Source organism: Colossoma macropomum, unplaced genomic scaffold (genome assembly GCF_904425465.1).
Source record: "Colossoma macropomum unplaced genomic scaffold, Colossoma_macropomum, whole genome shotgun sequence".
Lineage (NCBI taxonomy): Eukaryota > Metazoa > Chordata > Actinopteri > Characiformes > Serrasalmidae > Colossoma > Colossoma macropomum.
Window position 1 is genome coordinate 2,580,734 of NW_023494803.1, and position 18,396 is coordinate 2,599,129.

Genomic DNA, 18,396 nt, shown 5'->3' on the forward strand with positions numbered 1-18,396 from the left:
GTTACGACATAACGTAATGTCAACAAAAGCCTGTTCCTCGACATAAATGTTATGTCAACTTGACATTGAAGTTGACAAAAGCAGTCTTTCTGACAACTGCCGTTTATTGGAATAAATCTTTGTCATGTAGCTTTATGAACACTGAGCTACAGTAAAGTGTTATTCATTTTTTGCTTATTATACTCTGTCATTTGGAACCACACTTCTGAATGTGTTCATGTAAATAACCTGGACTGACTAGTGTTTTACACCTGTTCAGAAGGCGAATGTGAATTTGGTACCTTTGTAATTGATTTAATCAATGTTTAGTTAGTACACAACGCTTTTTGCTATGCATTTGATTCAGTTAGTCTCATTAATACAAACTGTTGCTGTGCCACTGAACAGTTGGAGCGCCATGCGGTGGAGATTTGACCAACTCAAGTGGAGAATTCTTCAGCCCCCAGTATCCTAATAAGTACCCTAATAATGCTAATTGCACATGGAGACTTCTGGCATCAGAGAGACAAGCTGTTAATGTGACCTTCATGTTTGTTGAGTAAGTCACAGCTTTCCTTCACTTTTTGGATTTAGTCATTTCAGATGAATTCAAATTGTTAGCTTATGTAGTATTAGACAGTTTATTCCTTATCACTAAATCAGGAGAGAAGTTGCTTTGCACTGTTATCTCTGCCAGTTGTGATATGACATCAGGTGTAAGCTCATATGCCGTATGCCATTATGCTTCTCTGAGCTGGAATATATTTATTTTTACAAACTTTCTCAATTCCCTCTCTTTCCCCTTGTAACTAGTCTGGAGGTATGCTGTGACTCCATCAGGGTGTATGAAGGTCCCACTGATGCTTCCCCACTGCTGGGTCGCCTGCCTCAAGATCAGAGACATCACTTCAGCTCCACCAGGAGCTCTCTGACCGTAGTGTTCTCAAGTGACAGCTGTATAAATCATCAAGGCTTTCGGGCACAGTGGGTGTTCTCAGGTTGGTGAGGCTACTTTGCCTCATGGCTACTTATTGAAGAGTGATTTGAACGGCTGCATCCTTTGCAAGAATTTTACACAATATGCAAAAAATCTAATACAGATGCTGGTTTTGAAATATCATTGGTTTTACTATACAGGTCTAGTAAGCAGAGGAAACACTGGAGAAACTAACTGAAGTTACGACTGAATATAGGACATTATACAACAGTTAGTTCCGTCCATGCAAGCTGAGAAGCGTTTTTTTCACAAACACTGTATCACTCCACTGAGACGCCATTGCTAAGCAACGACTGTGACAGCTGTAGGAGACGCTCAAGTCATTCGAACGTTTTTACTTCTTACTTTGCCACAAACAGAAAACGGACACTTTTTGACCGTTTGACCGTAGATCCCATTTGACCGAAAGCCGATTTGGTCAGACTCTGAAGATGAGACGACACTAAATTCCCAAACTGTCATCACCACTGAGCAGCTTTCCTTCAGATAAGAAAACAGTTTGCTTTCTAGGGTTATATGGCTGGACCTTGAGGTGGAAAAGATTGAGAACCCCTGGTGTAGAGAAGCCTGCAGGCACAGACACTGTATAGATCACTGTTTTCTACAGACTTTATATTAATGCACTCTTATGTGGAATCATGTTGCATTTAGACCTGATTCAACAATTCTAGGGTTTTGTCATTTGAACAGTCAGGGAAATGTTGGAGCAAAAAGTCAGCATAAAAGAAACACAGAGTTAAAACTAAATCAGTGGAGAGAGGATTGAATGGAAAGAGTGTAAAAGAATATAAAGAGGGAGCAAGATGAACATTCAGTTTCTTACCGAAACCTGTCTTCTTTGTTCCCTTCCAAAGTGTTTGCTTTTAAAAATATTAAGCTAGTCCAAGTTCATTACTGGTTTTTAATTCAGCCAAATGTAATGAAAAATTCTCTTTGAGAATTTGTTGTAAATATGTTCGATTTAAGCTTCCAGCTCCGGTCCTGTCTAACTATGTTGGGGTATCCAAAAGAACACTAAATGCAATTCAGTCTAAACACTTTTATATTTAGGACACGTGAAAAATACAAAATGTATGAATATATAACTTTTATCAGTATCAACTGATGCATCCACCAAAATGTGTTCCACTTTTGCTGAGTTCACCCTGTATAGTTCCTTTAAACTGGTCTTTTTTAACTACTTGTATTCCTATGATCAGCTCCTTCTGAACTCACAGATGCTCCTCCTTATTCCACAGAACCTACTACTGAACCTACAACTGTTCCTCCTTCTACTGAACCTCCTACTCCCACATCAGGTATTTATCAAGATTTTTAATGTTACACACTTTTGTAATATATAAAACGCTCTTTCTTCATGTTTTTGTTTTTTGGGTCCTGTGATGGCTTCTTTACTTCAGTAGACATGGGTACTGTCCTTCTTTATAACTGTTAATGTTTGTATTTAACAAAATCTATTGAGTGATAATGTGATTTCAGTAACTGTGACCTGGGAAACCACAACAGGTGAATATTTGATTGTGGGTTTTGATGTATTGTTAGTTAATGACTAATGAAATCCAATTATTGTGAAAATAGTTTGTCCTTTAAGTTGTAGTTAAGGTTTATTCTCTCTCTGTTTTCTCTCTGTATTAGCTTCTCCTTCCTGTAGGTGGAACTGTGGCTCTAACTTCGACAGCTGTTCCTGTTCCAGCTCCTGTAAATACTATAGAGACTGCTGCCATGACTACTATGGTGAGCCAATGAATGAGGTTAAAGTTGAAGTGACTGGTTACGGGTGGATGTTTTGACAGTGTTGATATTTGTTTTTTCTTGTCCTCACAGATTTTTGCCATGTCCTTGCTATAACACCTAAAGTGAAAACAACAGGTACATTAACTGATTAACCTGTTTCAGAATGCTTTTCAACAATATGTGTAAGTAAGATATGTGAAATGCATGGTTTACAGACATGCTACATTAAGCTTCTCTCAAGCTGATTATTTTCACTGAACATATTGTAAAATATTAAAAATGTCTGTAGGATACTAAAATGGAGTGTTTGAATGAGTGTACACAGTGTGTTTTGTTATGTGTTTGATTCATTATGTCTCATTTATGGCAACGGAAATGCATGTGCCAATTTACAGTGCACAGCGGTACAGGAGCTCCATGCGGCGGAAATCTGACTAAGCCAAGAGGAGAATTTTTTAGCCCCCAGTATCCTAATAACTACCCTAATAAAGCAGATTGCACATGGAGAGTTCTGGCGCCAAAGAGACAGGTCATTAAATTGGCCTTCACGCTTGTTGAGTAAGTCTCAACTTTCCTTTACCTTTACATACAGATGGATTTGCCCATTTCAGATGAATTTATCCATTCAAACTGTTAGAATATGCAGTATTAGACAGTTTACTCTGTATTACTCTAAATCGGTAGTGAAACTGCTTTCCGTTGGTAACTGTATCAGTTGTGACGTGAAATCAAGCGTAACCTTGTATGTGTATGTCGTTATGCTGAATAGATTTCTTTTTGCAAACTTGCCCATTTCCCTCTCTTTCTCCTTGGAACCAGTGTGGAGGAATGTTGCGACTCCATCAGGGTGTATGACGGTCCCAGTGCTTCTTCCCCACTGCTGGGTCGCCTGCCTCAAGATCAGAGAAAACGCTTCAGCTCCACCAGGAACTCTCTGACTGTAGTGTTCTCAAGTGACAACTGTATAAATCATCAAGGCTTTCGGGCAGAGTGGGAGTTCCCAGGTTAGTGAGGCTATTTTGCCTCATTGCTACTTAATGAGGAACAATGCAACACAGTCAGCTGCAAGAAACAGTCCTTTAAAATTCGAAAATTGAAGCTGGTTCTGAAATATTTTTATGACGGTCTTTCCCATGCTCAGAGCTGCTGTACAATACTTTAATTATCCAGATGGAAACAGGGACGGACAGTAGAGCTGAGGTTTTAATGAACATAAACGAATAACACAGATGAACAAAACCTAATTTATCTTAAGCAAGGCCTGGTAAGCAGTGTAAACACTGGGCAAGCTAGGTTTGGCTTATAAGTAAAGGAAGTAGGGCTAAGGAAACTGCTAACTACTTAGCCAACAGCAAGACTAAAAGCTAGGTTAATGGAATTCAGATGCATAAGAAAAGGATTAGACAAGAAGTAAGCAAGCCTTGGCACAGCTAGTTTGGGCAGGACATAAAGCTAAGGCTGGCAGGTCTAGAACCTAGACTAGGCAGAATAATGCACTAGGTAAAATAACGAGCAAAGGAAGGCAGAACTAGAACCTAGGCTAGGCAGTGATTCGAGGTGTTTGGGCGAAGCAGGGTCTAGCCAACACTTATGGACTGTATCAAAGAAACATCCAAACTCTGAAACCTTTACTCTTAAGTCAATTTAACAGCTTGAGCTACAACTGCATAACTCTTATGATAAACTGGACTAAGCTAGTCCAAGTTCATGATTATTATTATTAATTTTGTAAAATTAATACACTACAGTGAATGAATAAATAGCTCAGTCTTTACTAACTATGTAGGGGCATCCAAATAAAACTATTGGCAATGCAGTCTAAACCCATTTACATGTAGGATGTATGTGAAAGCACAAAGGACATGAAAATATTGCTTTTTCTGGATCAATCAGTGCATCTATCAAAACGTTTTCCACTTTTGCTTCAGACCACCCTGTATAGTTCCTTTAAACTGGTCCTTTTGAACTGTTCCTGTTCCTATGATCAGCTCCTTCTGAACTCACAGATGCTTCTCTTTCCACAGAACCTACTACTGAACCTACAACTGAACCTCCTACTACCACAACAGGTATCTTACATTTTTTTTTTTATGTTAAAGATGATTTTTTATATATGCATAATGCTCTTTCTTTTTGCATATTTGTGTTCTGTGATGGTTTTAGACATGGGTATTACCCTCTTTATAACTGTTAATGTGTTTAACAAAATCAGTTTACTGATACGTGATATGAACTGTGGCCTGTGAAACCACAACAAGTGAATGTTTGATTGTGGGTTTTGATATACTGTTGGTTATTGATTATTGGAATCCAATTGTTGTGAAAACAGTTTGTTGTTTAAGTTATTGTTGTTAAGGTTTGTTCTCTCTCTGTTAGCTTCTCCTTCCTGCATGTGGAACTGTGACTATAACCATGGCATCTATACCTGATCTAGCTCCTGTCACTACTATGGAATTTTTTGTAACAACTGACATTTAGAGATGACGGACTTTACTGTGATTAAAGTGTGTTGAGATCTTGCTATTATTTCTTTCACAGATTGTTGTCACACAAGCACACCTGGTTGGGTTGGGCAGGCTGGACAGGGCGTAAAGCTAAAGCTGGCAGGACTAGAACCTAGACTATGCAGGATGGTAACACTTTACAATACTGTTTCATAGTTAATAGTAACTAATAAGGAACTAAGCAGGAACAAATGATTAGTGCTGCATTAACACTTAAGTAACTACTCTTAACTACCAAGGACTACTAGTTAACTACTCAGTAGGTAATAGTGAACTAATGATTAGGATAGGTCACTATTAACTAAACAATAACTACTGAGTCTTATAGATAATTACTTAGTAACTAAGGTTTCTTAGAATAACTACTCATAAACTACTAATAGAAATCCAACATTAATTGCTCAATAGCTGAGTCTGACAAGGTTCCTACTGAACTACTAACTGATGTAGTGTATTCCAACACTTCTAACAGCAGTGAAATACACTACACAGTGTGCAGTCTCTACAATATAATGGATTATACCCTCCATTTCTATTCACAGAAACAGGTATCCTCAGAGAAGCCTGGGGGCATCACACCACACTACTGACTGGTGTCCCTCATGTGTTTGTTTTGATCAGAAACATTAAAAGATTAGTGCACATCTTCATATTTGGCAGCGTGAACCAATTTGCACATTAGCCTACAAACAGGACAACTGCTACCTCTCATCTTTAAAAACAAAACACCATTTTTTTCTGCAGGAGTATATGTGCCAGTGTTTCTTCTGAACAGTAGTTCTCCTTTGAAGTCTTTTAGAGGGCAGGGTCAGTTGAAGAGAGGGCTCACAGAAATATCTGACCGTGTATGTGTCCTGCCTTCAAATTTACTTGGTTCTAAATATTTTCAAGTGATTATGTAATTACTGTCTGTTAGATAATGAATAAGGTGTTGCTGTTCTTCATTAGGAGCTAATGATGATCAGGAACAGTATAAAATGAAACAATGGTAACTCATCATTAATGAACTAGGAGTTAATGATGATCAGGAACAGTATTATAAAGTGAAACACATGGTAACTCATCATTAATGAACCAGGAGTTAATGATGATCAGGAACAGTATTATAAAGTGAAACACATGGTAACTCATCATTAATGAACCAGGAGTTAATGATGATCAGGAACAGTATTATAAAGTGAAACACATGGTAACTTATCATGAATGAACTAGGGGTTAATGATGATCTGGAACAGTATTTTAAGAGTAAATAAGTTAATTGAGTCCTTTTTTATTTGTGCACAGTCCAAATGTGAAAACATCCCTGAGTTAGCCAGCTATATCATTGAAAATAACACACCCAAACAAAATTAAATCAAAATCTGTCATTACTACTAAAGGAGAAAGTCTGAGAGCTGAGACTGATCACAGTATGTTCTGCTAGTACATTAATTAGACATCTTTGTTTCATATCTGAGGCACAAAGTTTTAGCTTAGCTCATGTTAGCTAAATTAAGTAGCTTGCTAACGTGCACTCATAACAGAACATCAGCAGCAGCTTTAGGTTTAATAAAGCACTAACATGCTTATAATTCTGAAACAACATGGTAAAACAGATATCGTACAACAAGACTGTACCTACTTAGCTCAGATTAGTTAGCAGGTCAGCTAACTGTGTTGTCTCCACATTAGTGCTGAGTCCACTGTGCTAGTTTATGCTTAACAGAAACATCAATGCTTTCATAATAAGAGTCCTGTGCAATTCTACAATATAGAATCTTAAATGTAAGTTTATTTAATTCAACAAAACACTAAAATATTTATTATTTATTATATGTCAAAACCGCTATGTATTTATACTAATACTACTACTACTACTACTACTACTAATAATAATAATAATAATAATAATAATCATCATAATCATCATCAGTAGTAGTACCAGTGGATTGTGGTGATAGAAGACTTGCTAATAAGTACTTACCAAGATGCTGAAATGAGAGCATACTTTAAGTACTTGGATGAAAAATACAGATTTTTTTCACCTACATTTTTTCTACCAGGCCTTTTTGGAGAAGACCACCTGACAATTGGCCCACAGACAATTTGACTTTAGGACCCTTTATTTTATATTTTAGCAGTTGTACCATTTTTAGGCTTGCAAATTGGTTCACACAGCCAAATATGAAGATGCGCATTAGCCATGGGCATTTTTGATCAAAACAAACACATGAGGGACACCAATCAGTACAGTGTGGTGTGATTGTCAGACTCAGCTATTGAGCAATGAATGTTGAATTGATCAGTAATTTATGAGTAGTGATCGGTAATTTATTCTAAGAAATCTTAGTTACTAAGTAATTCTCTGAGACTCAGTAGTTATTGTTTATTTAATAGTGACCTACCCTAATCATTAGTTCACTATTACCCACTGAGTAGTTAACTAGTAGTCCTTGGTAGTTAAGAGTAGTTACTTAAGTGTTAATGCAGCACTAATCATTTGTTCCTGCTTAGTTCCTTATTAGTTACTTATTAACTACGAAACAGTATCGTAAAGTGTTACCAGCAGGATAAATAGGGGACAAATCCCCCCAAACCAACTAAGTTTATGATCTTAAGTTTATAATCTTATCCTAACTCCAGTTACGAAAGCACTATGCTTTCTTTCGCTAATCTGTTGTTTCTTGCCAAAATATATCTTTTTTTCTTCCGTTCAGTATTGTGTGTTTTTAAACATTAAGCTAGTCCAAGTCCATGATATTTATACATTTTGTTGCAATACACTACAGTGTATAACTAAATATGTTTGCTATAAGCCTAAGCTCAGTCTTTACTAACTGTGTTGGGGCATCCAAATAAAAACTATTTGCAATGCAGTCTAAACCCATTTACATGTAGGATGTATGTGAAAACACAAAAGATGTGAATAGATTGCTTTTTCAGGATCAGTTGGTGCATCTGCCAAAATCTGTCCCACTTTTGCTGAGTTCATCTTGTGTAATTCCTTTAGACTGGCCTATTTGAACTATTATTCCTGTGTTCAGCTCCTCCTGAACTCACAGATACTCCTCCTTTTTCCACAGAACTTACTACTAAACCTACATCCGAACCTCCTACTCCCACAACAGGTATTTATTACACCTTATTAGATGAGTTTGTTTTTTTCGGAGTAAACTGTGGCCAGTGAAACCACAACAGGTGAATGTTTTTAGGTTTTGATGTAATTTTGGTTATTGGTTAATGGAATCCAGTTATTGTGAAAACAGTCTGTTGTTGAAGTTGTTGTTAAGGTTTATTCTCTCTCTGTTAGCTTCTCCTTCCCGCAGGTGGAACTGTGGCTATAACTTTGATATCTGTACCTGATCTAGCTCCTGTAGCAACTATGGACATTGCTGTCATGACAACAACAGCCAAAAAACGTAGTTTTAAAAAGTGTGACTGTGTAGATTTTAAAGTACAGCTGACTTGTTGAGGTTACTGACATTATTGTGATTGACCTGTGTTGAGATCTTGCTATTATTTCTCTCACAGATTGCTGTCAAGTGAGCACGCGTACTCCCCCAACAAGTAGGTGCTCAGAAAGAGAAAACAGGGAGAGGGAACAGGTGTTCTCATTCTGCAGATCCTTTTGACTACGTTCACATTACCAGGCTGAAGTGGCACAAATCCGATTTTTTGCCCTAATGTGACTCAGATCTGATGTTTTCAGAGCTGTGTGGAGAATCTGATCTTTTCAAATCCGACCTGAGTCACTGTCATATGTGGTCCTTGATCGGATACATATCTGCCATGCGACTTTAATGTGGCGCTCAGATTGGAATTCATGTGCTCTTTTTCCACTGCGCATGCGCCATCATTCAGCGTTACCATGGCAGCAGCGCCGAACAGAAGTTAAAGCCTGTAAACGGTGGAAAAGCAGCTCATCTCACCTTTTTCTAATTCGTCTCGCTCTAATAATGAAACTGAGAGCTGATCAGAGTTAATTATCTTCACAGCGAAGCTCGTTCTGCCCGTTAGTTTGTGCTGATGATGCACGTGATTCATTCACGTGACGTTACTGAGTAGGATGTGTTCATGAGGGTCATTTCAGGACGCCGGTTCGTTCACATTAGTGACAGATTTGAATCACTTACCTAAACGAGTGTGAACCATCCGGTCAGAGAGATCGGATTTGAGCAAAAAATCGGATTTGAGCAACGAGGCTTGTAATGTGAATGTAGCTTTTGTGTATTTGGGTCCTGCACATAAAGAACAATTATATACAATGTAGTGTAAATACTTTTGCATTTAGGATACACATGAATACACAAAAGACATGACTACATAGCTTTTATCAGGATCAAGAGGTGGATCTACAAAAAACATCCTATTTTTGTCTAGTTTGACCTGTATAGATCCTTTAGACTGGTCTTTTTGAACTACTCTTACGCATGTTCAGCTCATCCTTATCTCACAGGTGCTTCCTTCTTCTTATTCCACAGAACGTCCTGATTCTTCGGCTCGTCCTACCAAACGCAAACCTAAACGCAAAAAACCCAAAAAACCTAAACACAAAGACCCCAACCCAAAACACAAAGGCAATCTAATCTCAAAAAATTGGAACCCCTTTTTCGCTCAGTTGGGTTTCTCATTCTCTCTGTTGATCCCTGCATTCCCTCTGTTCACATTTCCACTCTCTCTGTTGGCCTCCATATTCTCTCTGTTCATCCATTCATCTAATCCCACAGGTATTTATTATGTTACAGACTTTTTCTGAAATATGTACAATGCTCTTTCTTCTTGTTGTATTTTTGGGTCTTGTGATGATTGCTTTTCTTAATGTTAATTAAGCAAACATTTATAAACATCTTGTTAACTGTTGACACACACATATATATATATATATATATATATATATATATATATATATATATATATATAAATATATATATATATATATATATATATATATATATATATATATATAAACAGGAATCATTTGAGTGATAATGTGATATGAGGTTTTCTTTCCGAGTAAACTGTGGCCTGGGAAACCACAACAGGTGAATGTTTTATTAAGAAGTGAGACTGTGTAGATTTTAAGGTACTGACATTCAGAGATGACTGACATCAATGTGACTGTATATTTACATCTTACTATTATGGCCTGATAGGGGCCCACATAGAGCTTTAATAATGGCCCACAATGGGCTGCCTTCACAGGCCCTGTGATATTTTGCTCACTGGCAAATGACTGGCATCTCAGCACTGGCCCAGTGCTAACTGAGTGAAAGTTGTGTGTGGGTTTGTCCACCGTTCAGTAGGTCACATATCGAAATGGTGATGCAGGCCCACCACACAGTAAAAAATCACTTCATACATTTATAGTAATGTACTAGCATATACTAATGTTTTGTACTGTATTTTACAAGACTACAAATTGACAGCAGTACCTTAATAAAATCAATTATTTCCTCTTTCTTAATTTATGTTAAAATGTGTATTTTAGGTCATAAGTTATACATATTAAACAGGGTGATTCAGATTGAATTCATCTGATTTCAAAGCGGCATATTTTTACAACCATGAGGTGCCTAGGAACCAATCACATACCAATTGAAAGAGAGGGTCATAGAGTTTCTGACTGTCAGTATGGCAGTGAACCTTCAACAGCTGAAAGCATTCGTCGTTGGTACGAACAGTTCCAAGAAAAAGGCCAACAGCATTACCAGATCTCACGCTGTGTGACCTTTGTTTGTGGGGGTGCCACTCCCGGCAACACTGGACGATCTCTGATATTGCACTGAAAGAGCCATGAGTACAGTGACACCCAACATGCTCAATCAAGTATGGTGCTGATGTTGTCCGTATGACAGGAGGAGGTTCATATTGAGCACTTGTGAAATTGCATAATAAACTTCATGTTCACTTAAACCATTTACAGTTTACTGCATTGTTCTGTAATGAATTACAAGTAAAATAAATCATTTTGAAATCGGATGAATCTTTTTGAATCACCCTGTACTGTATATTTTGATGTACTGTTAGTCAATGCCTAATGGAATCCAGTTATTGTGAAAGTAGTTCGTTGTTTAAGTTGTTGTCATTAAGGTTTGTTCTCACTGTATTAGATTCTCCCTCCTGCAAGTCGTACTGTGGCTCTAACTTCGGCAGCTGCTCTTGTGCCAACTCCTGTCAGTCCAAAGGAAACTGCTGCCATGACTACCATGGTGAGAACATATGGTTTTATGTATCGAACCGAGCCTTTGAAGTTGCTAATATGACTCGCTGTTTACCTTTTACTTTTATTGTCTCATAGATTACTGCCACACATACACAACTACTCCTCCTGACCGCACAACAGGTATATATTTTGTTCTAAGAGAAGGACTGAACCAGTGTTCTCTAAAATATGTGTAAAATGCTCTTTTTGAGCATTATCTTTTGGCCTTTGACAGTTTCTTTTAATCACTGAAGATTAGTATTGCCCAGAGGGGAGCCTTTAGGGCCATCTGGTCCTTCAGAGATTTCTGAAAACTAAAAATGCATGTCTGTAATTTCTTTGTTCACTTTTTGTTTTATTCAATAGAATCATGCTTGTATTTAAACTCTGCAAGTTTTACAGTACCGCTTGTTTCATTGTTCAAGTTTTGGATGGAAACAAAAGGGTAAAAGTCTTGAAACACCCAGCGGAAAATTAGCAAATCAAGAATTATTTTTCTCTGTGGTGTCTAAGTGAGCTCGCCTATTGGTTTGGACTTCAGGAATTGAAGAAAAGTCATAATGCATTAGTTTAACCATCAGCATTATTAGGAAGTGACAGAGGACTCAACCAGTCACACTTTAATTTCAAGTGGGTGGGACCAATTTTGTGTAAAAAAAAAGAAAAAAAGTCACTCTGGAAAGCTCATCACTCTTAAAGTTCTAGATATGTCAGTGACTGAATCCAAGCGGCAGCTGAACTGCTATATAGTAAACTGGATGCTAATATGGCACAAGCTTCAAGTAAAGCATGGAATTTCTTTTAGAAGTGTAACGTGCAACCAGTAAGCAGATGCTCGCGGATGTAAAACAGTGAAGAAGCTTTACTTGGGGATTTAGATCGAGATATCATTGTCAGTACACAGGCATGGGTCAGTTCCAAAAAACACAGAAGGCGGTCATTACAAAATAGGGCTAGGCAGATCAAAATCCAAAACACAGGCAAAAGTCAAAAACCATATATCCAGCAAACCAGGCAACAGTACCAAAAGGGCAAATCCGAAAATCAGAGAACACGAGAAACAAAGTCAAAACACAAGGTCAAAACACGGGAGATCAAAACCAGAAAGAACGCTCAGTAGTTTCACTAGGAAAACAATACCTCGCACTGAACCTGACCATAGCCCGGGCTAATATGCTAACTAAAACAGGTCATGTGAGAAAACATACAGATGAAAATGATCAATATTCAGGAGAACTAGAGCGGTTATAGGCTGCTGATGATCTTCCCGGAGTCAGGTGATGAGGCGTAGGATTCTGGGAATCGTAGTTTTGAGGCTGGCTGGCAGAATACGTGACAAGAAGCTTCACATGTCTGTGGGTAATCTAGAATGGCCTGTTCAAATTTTCCATTCCACCTTTAACAGTGCGGCAGTTCTGGTGCCAACAAATTTTCGGTTCCACCTTGAACACTGCAACAGTTTCATTCTGGTGCCTGAATGTGCCCGAGAGTAATTGATGCTCCATTTACAGAGGAACAGAAAATTTGAGCCTTGTCTGAAAGTGTTCGTGTGAATTGCTGTTAGCTTAATGCTAACAAAGTACTAGAATCCTGTAGGGGCACTAGCAAAAATAAGAATTAGCTATGAGGGATGTTTTTTTTTTAAACATAACTTGTTTTAGTTTGCTTTCCCTCTGTCGGGTGTAATACAAATGTAGGTTTGATCATTATTGGATGCTTATTTCCTGAGAAATTGAATAGAGAAAGTCCAAAATCGAGCGTATCTCCAATACAAAACCAACTTTACTGCGTTGGTCTGTAATGCAAAATGGACAAATAGAACATTCGAGGTTGTGTGTTATCAAAAATGACATTATGTAATGTACTTGCCTTCGGCTCTCCCTGCGACTGAATCAGAGCTGTTGAGTGCTCTACTGCTTAAATATATTCTAATATGTTATATTTGCTTTATCTATCTGTTTCAATAGAAGCCTCAGAAACCACAACAAATAAAGATATTTTTAGTTTTGATGTACAGATAACATTACTATTTATTAAGGTCTAATGAGATTTGATTATGTATACTAGTCCTATGAATTGTCATTTTAGTTTAGGTGTTGTTGCTAAGATAATCTTGTTCTCTTGGAACTCACTCTTGTCAACATTATGAAATGATGCTATGACTACTACGGTGAGCCAAGGAATGAGGATGAAATTCAAGTGGTTGGTTATGGGTGGATGTTTTGACTAAGTGTCGATTTTTGTTTTTTCTTGTCCTCACAGATTTTCACCATGTCACAACAACTAATGTGAACCCAACAGGTACATTAACTGATTAAACTGCTTTTAAATGCTTTTCAGTAATACATTTCAGGAAGATATGATATGAAATGCATGGTTTACAGACATGCTAGTCTAAGCCTCTCTCATGCTGATTAGATCCAGGGAGCGTCATGTAAAATATTAAAAATGTCGGTAAGATACTAAAATTGAGTGTCACATTAAATGTCCCACAAGATTGAATGAAAAAAAGCTGGCAATATTATAAAACGTGGCTTATCAGACTTTGTACAACAGTTAGTTCCGGCCACGCAAGCTGATTGGTTGAGAAGCGTTCTAACTGTGCTGTTATTTCACCATAACATCACGGGTTTTTCACAAACACTGTATCACTCCGCTGAGTCGCCGTTGCTAAGCAACGACTTTGACAGCTGTAGGAGACGCTCAAGACATTTGAACGTTTTTACTTCTTACTTTGCCACAAACAGAAAAGGGACACTTTTAAGATCCCATTTGACCGACAGCCGATTTGGTCAGACTCTGAAGATGAGACGACACTAAATTCCCAAACTGTCATCACCACTGAGCAGTTTTTCAGTCGGCAGCTGAGACAGAAGAACAGCTAAACAACCTGGAATCAGCCAGAAATGAACCCAACACCATTCGCCAAACTAAATGGGCTGTAAGATGCTTTACAGACTGGCTGGAACAAAACAACATTAATATTGATTTGATAGTCACATTATCACAGCTGACTGCAGCTCAGTGTAATTTTGGTATGTCATTCACATAATGATTATGTTACAAAGCAATGAGTTGAAAATTGACTGTATTGAAGTTAAATTGTGAATGTTATGACACTGTTAGTCCTGCTATGAGGCAGTTATGTTGTGTGTGTTGTATTTGTGTTTCTAAGATTTTCATGAAGCTCTATGGCAATGATGTGACACTGTAATTAAAGAGTTATGCATGTTTTTTTCTGGTCCCTGAGTCACGTGAGTTTCATTTTGCTGTTTAGAAGATGTTATGAATCCTAATAGTAATGCCGAAACACAAAAATTAGTTTTAATTTGATTGTTTTTTAAATAAGATGAGCAGTTTGCCCAAATTGTTTTTGCTGAATGTTCTGGCACTCAAAGCTCTTTCCTTTCTCTCTTGGTGGTGGTGCTTTGAGAAATTGCTTTCCCTTACAAAACATACTATTCTCACTGAAAAACTACCTTTTTGTAGGATGGTTTCAGGCCATTTTGTGTTGACTTGGGTTAGAAATTTTGTCAGGATTAAAATGTCCAGTATAGTATTTCACTGCTTGTGAAACGGACACTATTAGAAACAGGAGAGGAATTGAAAAATGGACATAATGCCTATAAAATTCAGCTGAGCAAGTGAATATGGTATCTTTATAAAGTGATCTGATGAATGTCTAGCTAGTAAACATTGTTTTCCTATGCAATTGATGCATGAAGTTTCACTGATGTAACTGAAATGCATGTGCCACTTTACAGTTGGACCACCATGCGGTGGAGATCTGACTAACTCAAGAGGAGAATTCTACAGCCCCCAGTATCCTAATAACTACCCTGATGATGCAGATTGTACATGGAGACTTCTGGCTTCAGAGAGAGAAGTTGTTAATTTGATCTTCACGTTTGTTGAGTAAGTCACAGCTTTCCTTTACTTTTGCATACAGATGAATTTAGCCATTTCAGATTAAATCATCCTTTTAAACTGTTAGAATATGCAGTATTAGACAGTTTATTCTGTATCACTCTAAATCAGTAGTGAAGTTGCTTTGCATTTTTAACTGTGTCAGTTATAGTGATATCAAACCAGGCGTGAGCTCATATGTGTTTGCCGTTATGCTGCTCTGAGCAGGAAAAGATTTTTCTCAAACTTTCTTAATTTCGTCTTTTTCTCTTTGAAACTAGTTTGGAGGAATGTTGCGACTCCATCATGGTGTATGATGGTCCCAATGATACTTACCCACTGCTGGGTGACCTGCCTCAAGATCAGAGAAATCACTTCAACTCTACCAGGAATTCTCTGACCGTAGTGCTCTCAACTGACCACACTGTAACTGGTCAAGGCTTTCGGGCACAGTGGGTGTTCTCAGGTTAGTGAGGCTGCTTGGCCTCACTGCTACTTACTGAATAGCAGTTTAACACAATCAGCTGCATCCTTCGCCAGAATTATACACAGGACACTTTTCCACTTCCCCTCAGTCCATTTTAAATGAGATCAGGCCCAGAGAAGGTGGCAGCGTTTCTGGTTCCTGTTTATTTATGGTTTCTTCTTTGTATTTTAGAGTTTTAACTTGCATTTATGGATTCAGTGATGAACTGTTTTCATAGACAGTGTTTTTTTTTTAGATGTGTTTCTGAGTCCATGCCCTGATTTCCACTACAGAATCACATCTGTTTTTAATGCAGTGCTGCCTGAGGACCCAAAGATCATGACCAGCAAATACTGTTTTTTTTGCCTTGTCCCTTACATAGAGATTTCTCCAGACTCTCTGAATCTTGTAATGATATTATGTATCGTAGATGATGAAAGCAAAAGTTCTTTCTTTATTTTACATTGAGAAACGTTGTTCTTGAATTGTTGCACTATTTCATTGTGCAGTCTTTCACAGAGTGGTGAACCCCTCCTCATCTTTACTTCTGAAAGACTCCGCCTCTCTGAGATGCTCTTTTATACCCAATAATGTTACTGACCTGTTGTCAATGAACCACCAGGTGTTTTAGCATTACACCACTTTATCACCCTTTTTTTGCCCCCATCCCAACTTTTTTTGAATGTTTTGTTGGCATCAAATTCAAAATGGGCAAATATTTTACAAAAAATGAAATTTCTCAGTTTTAACATTTGATATTTGGTCTTTGTACTATTTTCAATGAAATTTAGGGTTTAAATAATTTCCATGTCATTGCATTTTGTTTTTATTTACATTTTACTCATCATCCCAACTTTTTTGGAAATGAGTTTGTATTTGCTTTATTATCCGTTTAAACAGAGATCTCAGAAACCACAACAAATAATTATTTGATTTTGGAGTTTTGATGTACCGATGACAGTGCTACTGATTAATGTCCAATTGCTTGTTCTCTTAGAATTAGCTGTTTCCTGTAGGTGGAACTGTGGCTATAATCTCGGCAGCTGTTCCTGCGCCAGCTCCTGTCAGGACTATGGAAACTGTTGCCATGACTACTATGGTGAGCCAAGGAATGAGATTAAAGTTGAAGTGATTGGTTACAGGTGGATGTTTTGACAGTGTTGATATTTGTTTTTTCTTGTCCTCACAGATTTTTGCCAAGTCACAGCTACAACACCTACTGTGAACCCAACAGGTACATTAACTGATTAACCTGTTTCAATATGCTTTACAATAATACATTTCAGTAAGATATGATGTAAAATACATGGTTTACAGACATGCTAGTCTAAACCTCTCTCATGCCAAATACAGGAAGCACAGTGTAAAATATAAAAATGTCTGTTCTAAAATTATTCTAAAATTCTAAAATTAAGCGTAACATTAAACATCCCACAAGTTAAAACATAACCTAAAAATCACTTACCAGGCTTTCAGACTTTGTGGGGTGAAACGATGTAGCACATTATTACAACTGACTGTAGCTCAGTGTAATTTTCATATGTCATTCACATAATGATGATTACATTAAAAAACAATCACATGTTGAAAATCTACTGTACTGCAGTTGTATTGTGAAGGTTTTGATACTATTAGTCCTGTTATGAGAGATTTTCTGATTTTAATAACATTTTTAATGAGATTTTAATGAAGCCCTATAGCAATGTTGTGATACTGTAATTAAAGAGTTGTGCATGTATTTCTGGTCCCTAAGTCAAGTGAGTTTCATTTTGCTGTTTATATGTCATGAATCCTAATAGTAATGCCAAAACACAAAAATTAGTTTTAATTTTTATTGTTTTTTAAATAAGATGATCAGTTTGTACAACTGTTTTTTTATTGAACGGTCTGGCACTCAAAGCTCCGCTTTACAGAGTCACATCTTTCCTTTCTCTCTTGGTGGTGGAGCTGTAAGAAATTGCTTTCTTTTACAAAATATACTGTTCTCACTGAAAAACTACCTTTATGTAGGATGGTTTCAGGCCATTTTTTGTCATCTTTGGGAACAACCTGGGTTAGAAATTTTTTGTCAGGTTTAAAATAGTATTTTAATAACTGCTTGTGAAACGGACACTATTAGAAACAGGAGATGAATTGAAAAATGGACATAATGCCAATGAAATTCAGCTGTCAAACAGGTGCAAGTGAATATGGTACCTTTATAAAGTGATCTGATGAATGTCTAGCTAGTAAACAGTGTGTTTTCCTATGCAATTGATGCATGAAGTTTCACTGATGTAACTGAAATGCATGTGCCACTGTACAGTTGGACCACCATGCGGTGGAGATCTGACTAACTCAAGTGGAGAATTCTTCAGCCCCCAGTATCCTAATAACTACCCTAATAATGCAGACTGTACATGGAGACTTCTGGCATCGGAGAGAAAAGTCGTTAATTTGACCTTCATATTTGTTGAGTAAGTCTTTCAGCTTTCCTTCACTTTTACATACAGATGCAGTATTAGTCAATTTATTCTTTATCACTGTCTGATAGCAAAATTGCTTTGCTTTGCTAACTGGGTCAGCTGTGATATGAAACCAGGTGTAACCCCATATGTGTACGCCATTGAGACGGAATAGATTTCTCAAC

At 37.4% G+C, this 18,396-nt stretch overlaps 1 protein-coding gene across 3 annotated transcripts in view; it reads left to right on the forward strand.

The window, feature by feature from the left end:
* The window catches only part of LOC118823298 (cubilin-like), a 70,495-nt gene that overhangs the window by 41,642 nt on the left and 10,457 nt on the right, over positions 1–18,396 (forward strand). For all 3 annotated transcript variants that reach the window (XM_036592802.1, XM_036592803.1, XM_036592804.1), the window contains 19 exons: positions 388–538; positions 793–977; positions 2,215–2,274; positions 2,612–2,710; positions 2,801–2,845; positions 3,106–3,268; positions 3,530–3,714; positions 4,735–4,779; positions 8,277–8,321; positions 8,725–8,760; positions 9,675–9,920; positions 11,304–11,402; positions 11,492–11,536; positions 13,658–13,696; positions 15,160–15,310; positions 15,583–15,767; positions 16,765–16,866; positions 16,957–17,001; positions 18,073–18,223. In XM_036592802.1, coding sequence (XP_036448695.1) covers positions 388–538; positions 793–977; positions 2,215–2,274; positions 2,612–2,710; positions 2,801–2,845; positions 3,106–3,268; positions 3,530–3,714; positions 4,735–4,779; positions 8,277–8,321; positions 8,725–8,760; positions 9,675–9,920; positions 11,304–11,402; positions 11,492–11,536; positions 13,658–13,696; positions 15,160–15,310; positions 15,583–15,767; positions 16,765–16,866; positions 16,957–17,001; positions 18,073–18,223 — 2,077 coding nt within the window. The remainder of the gene's footprint in view (positions 1–387; positions 539–792; positions 978–2,214; positions 2,275–2,611; positions 2,711–2,800; positions 2,846–3,105; positions 3,269–3,529; positions 3,715–4,734; positions 4,780–8,276; positions 8,322–8,724; positions 8,761–9,674; positions 9,921–11,303; positions 11,403–11,491; positions 11,537–13,657; positions 13,697–15,159; positions 15,311–15,582; positions 15,768–16,764; positions 16,867–16,956; positions 17,002–18,072; positions 18,224–18,396) is intronic.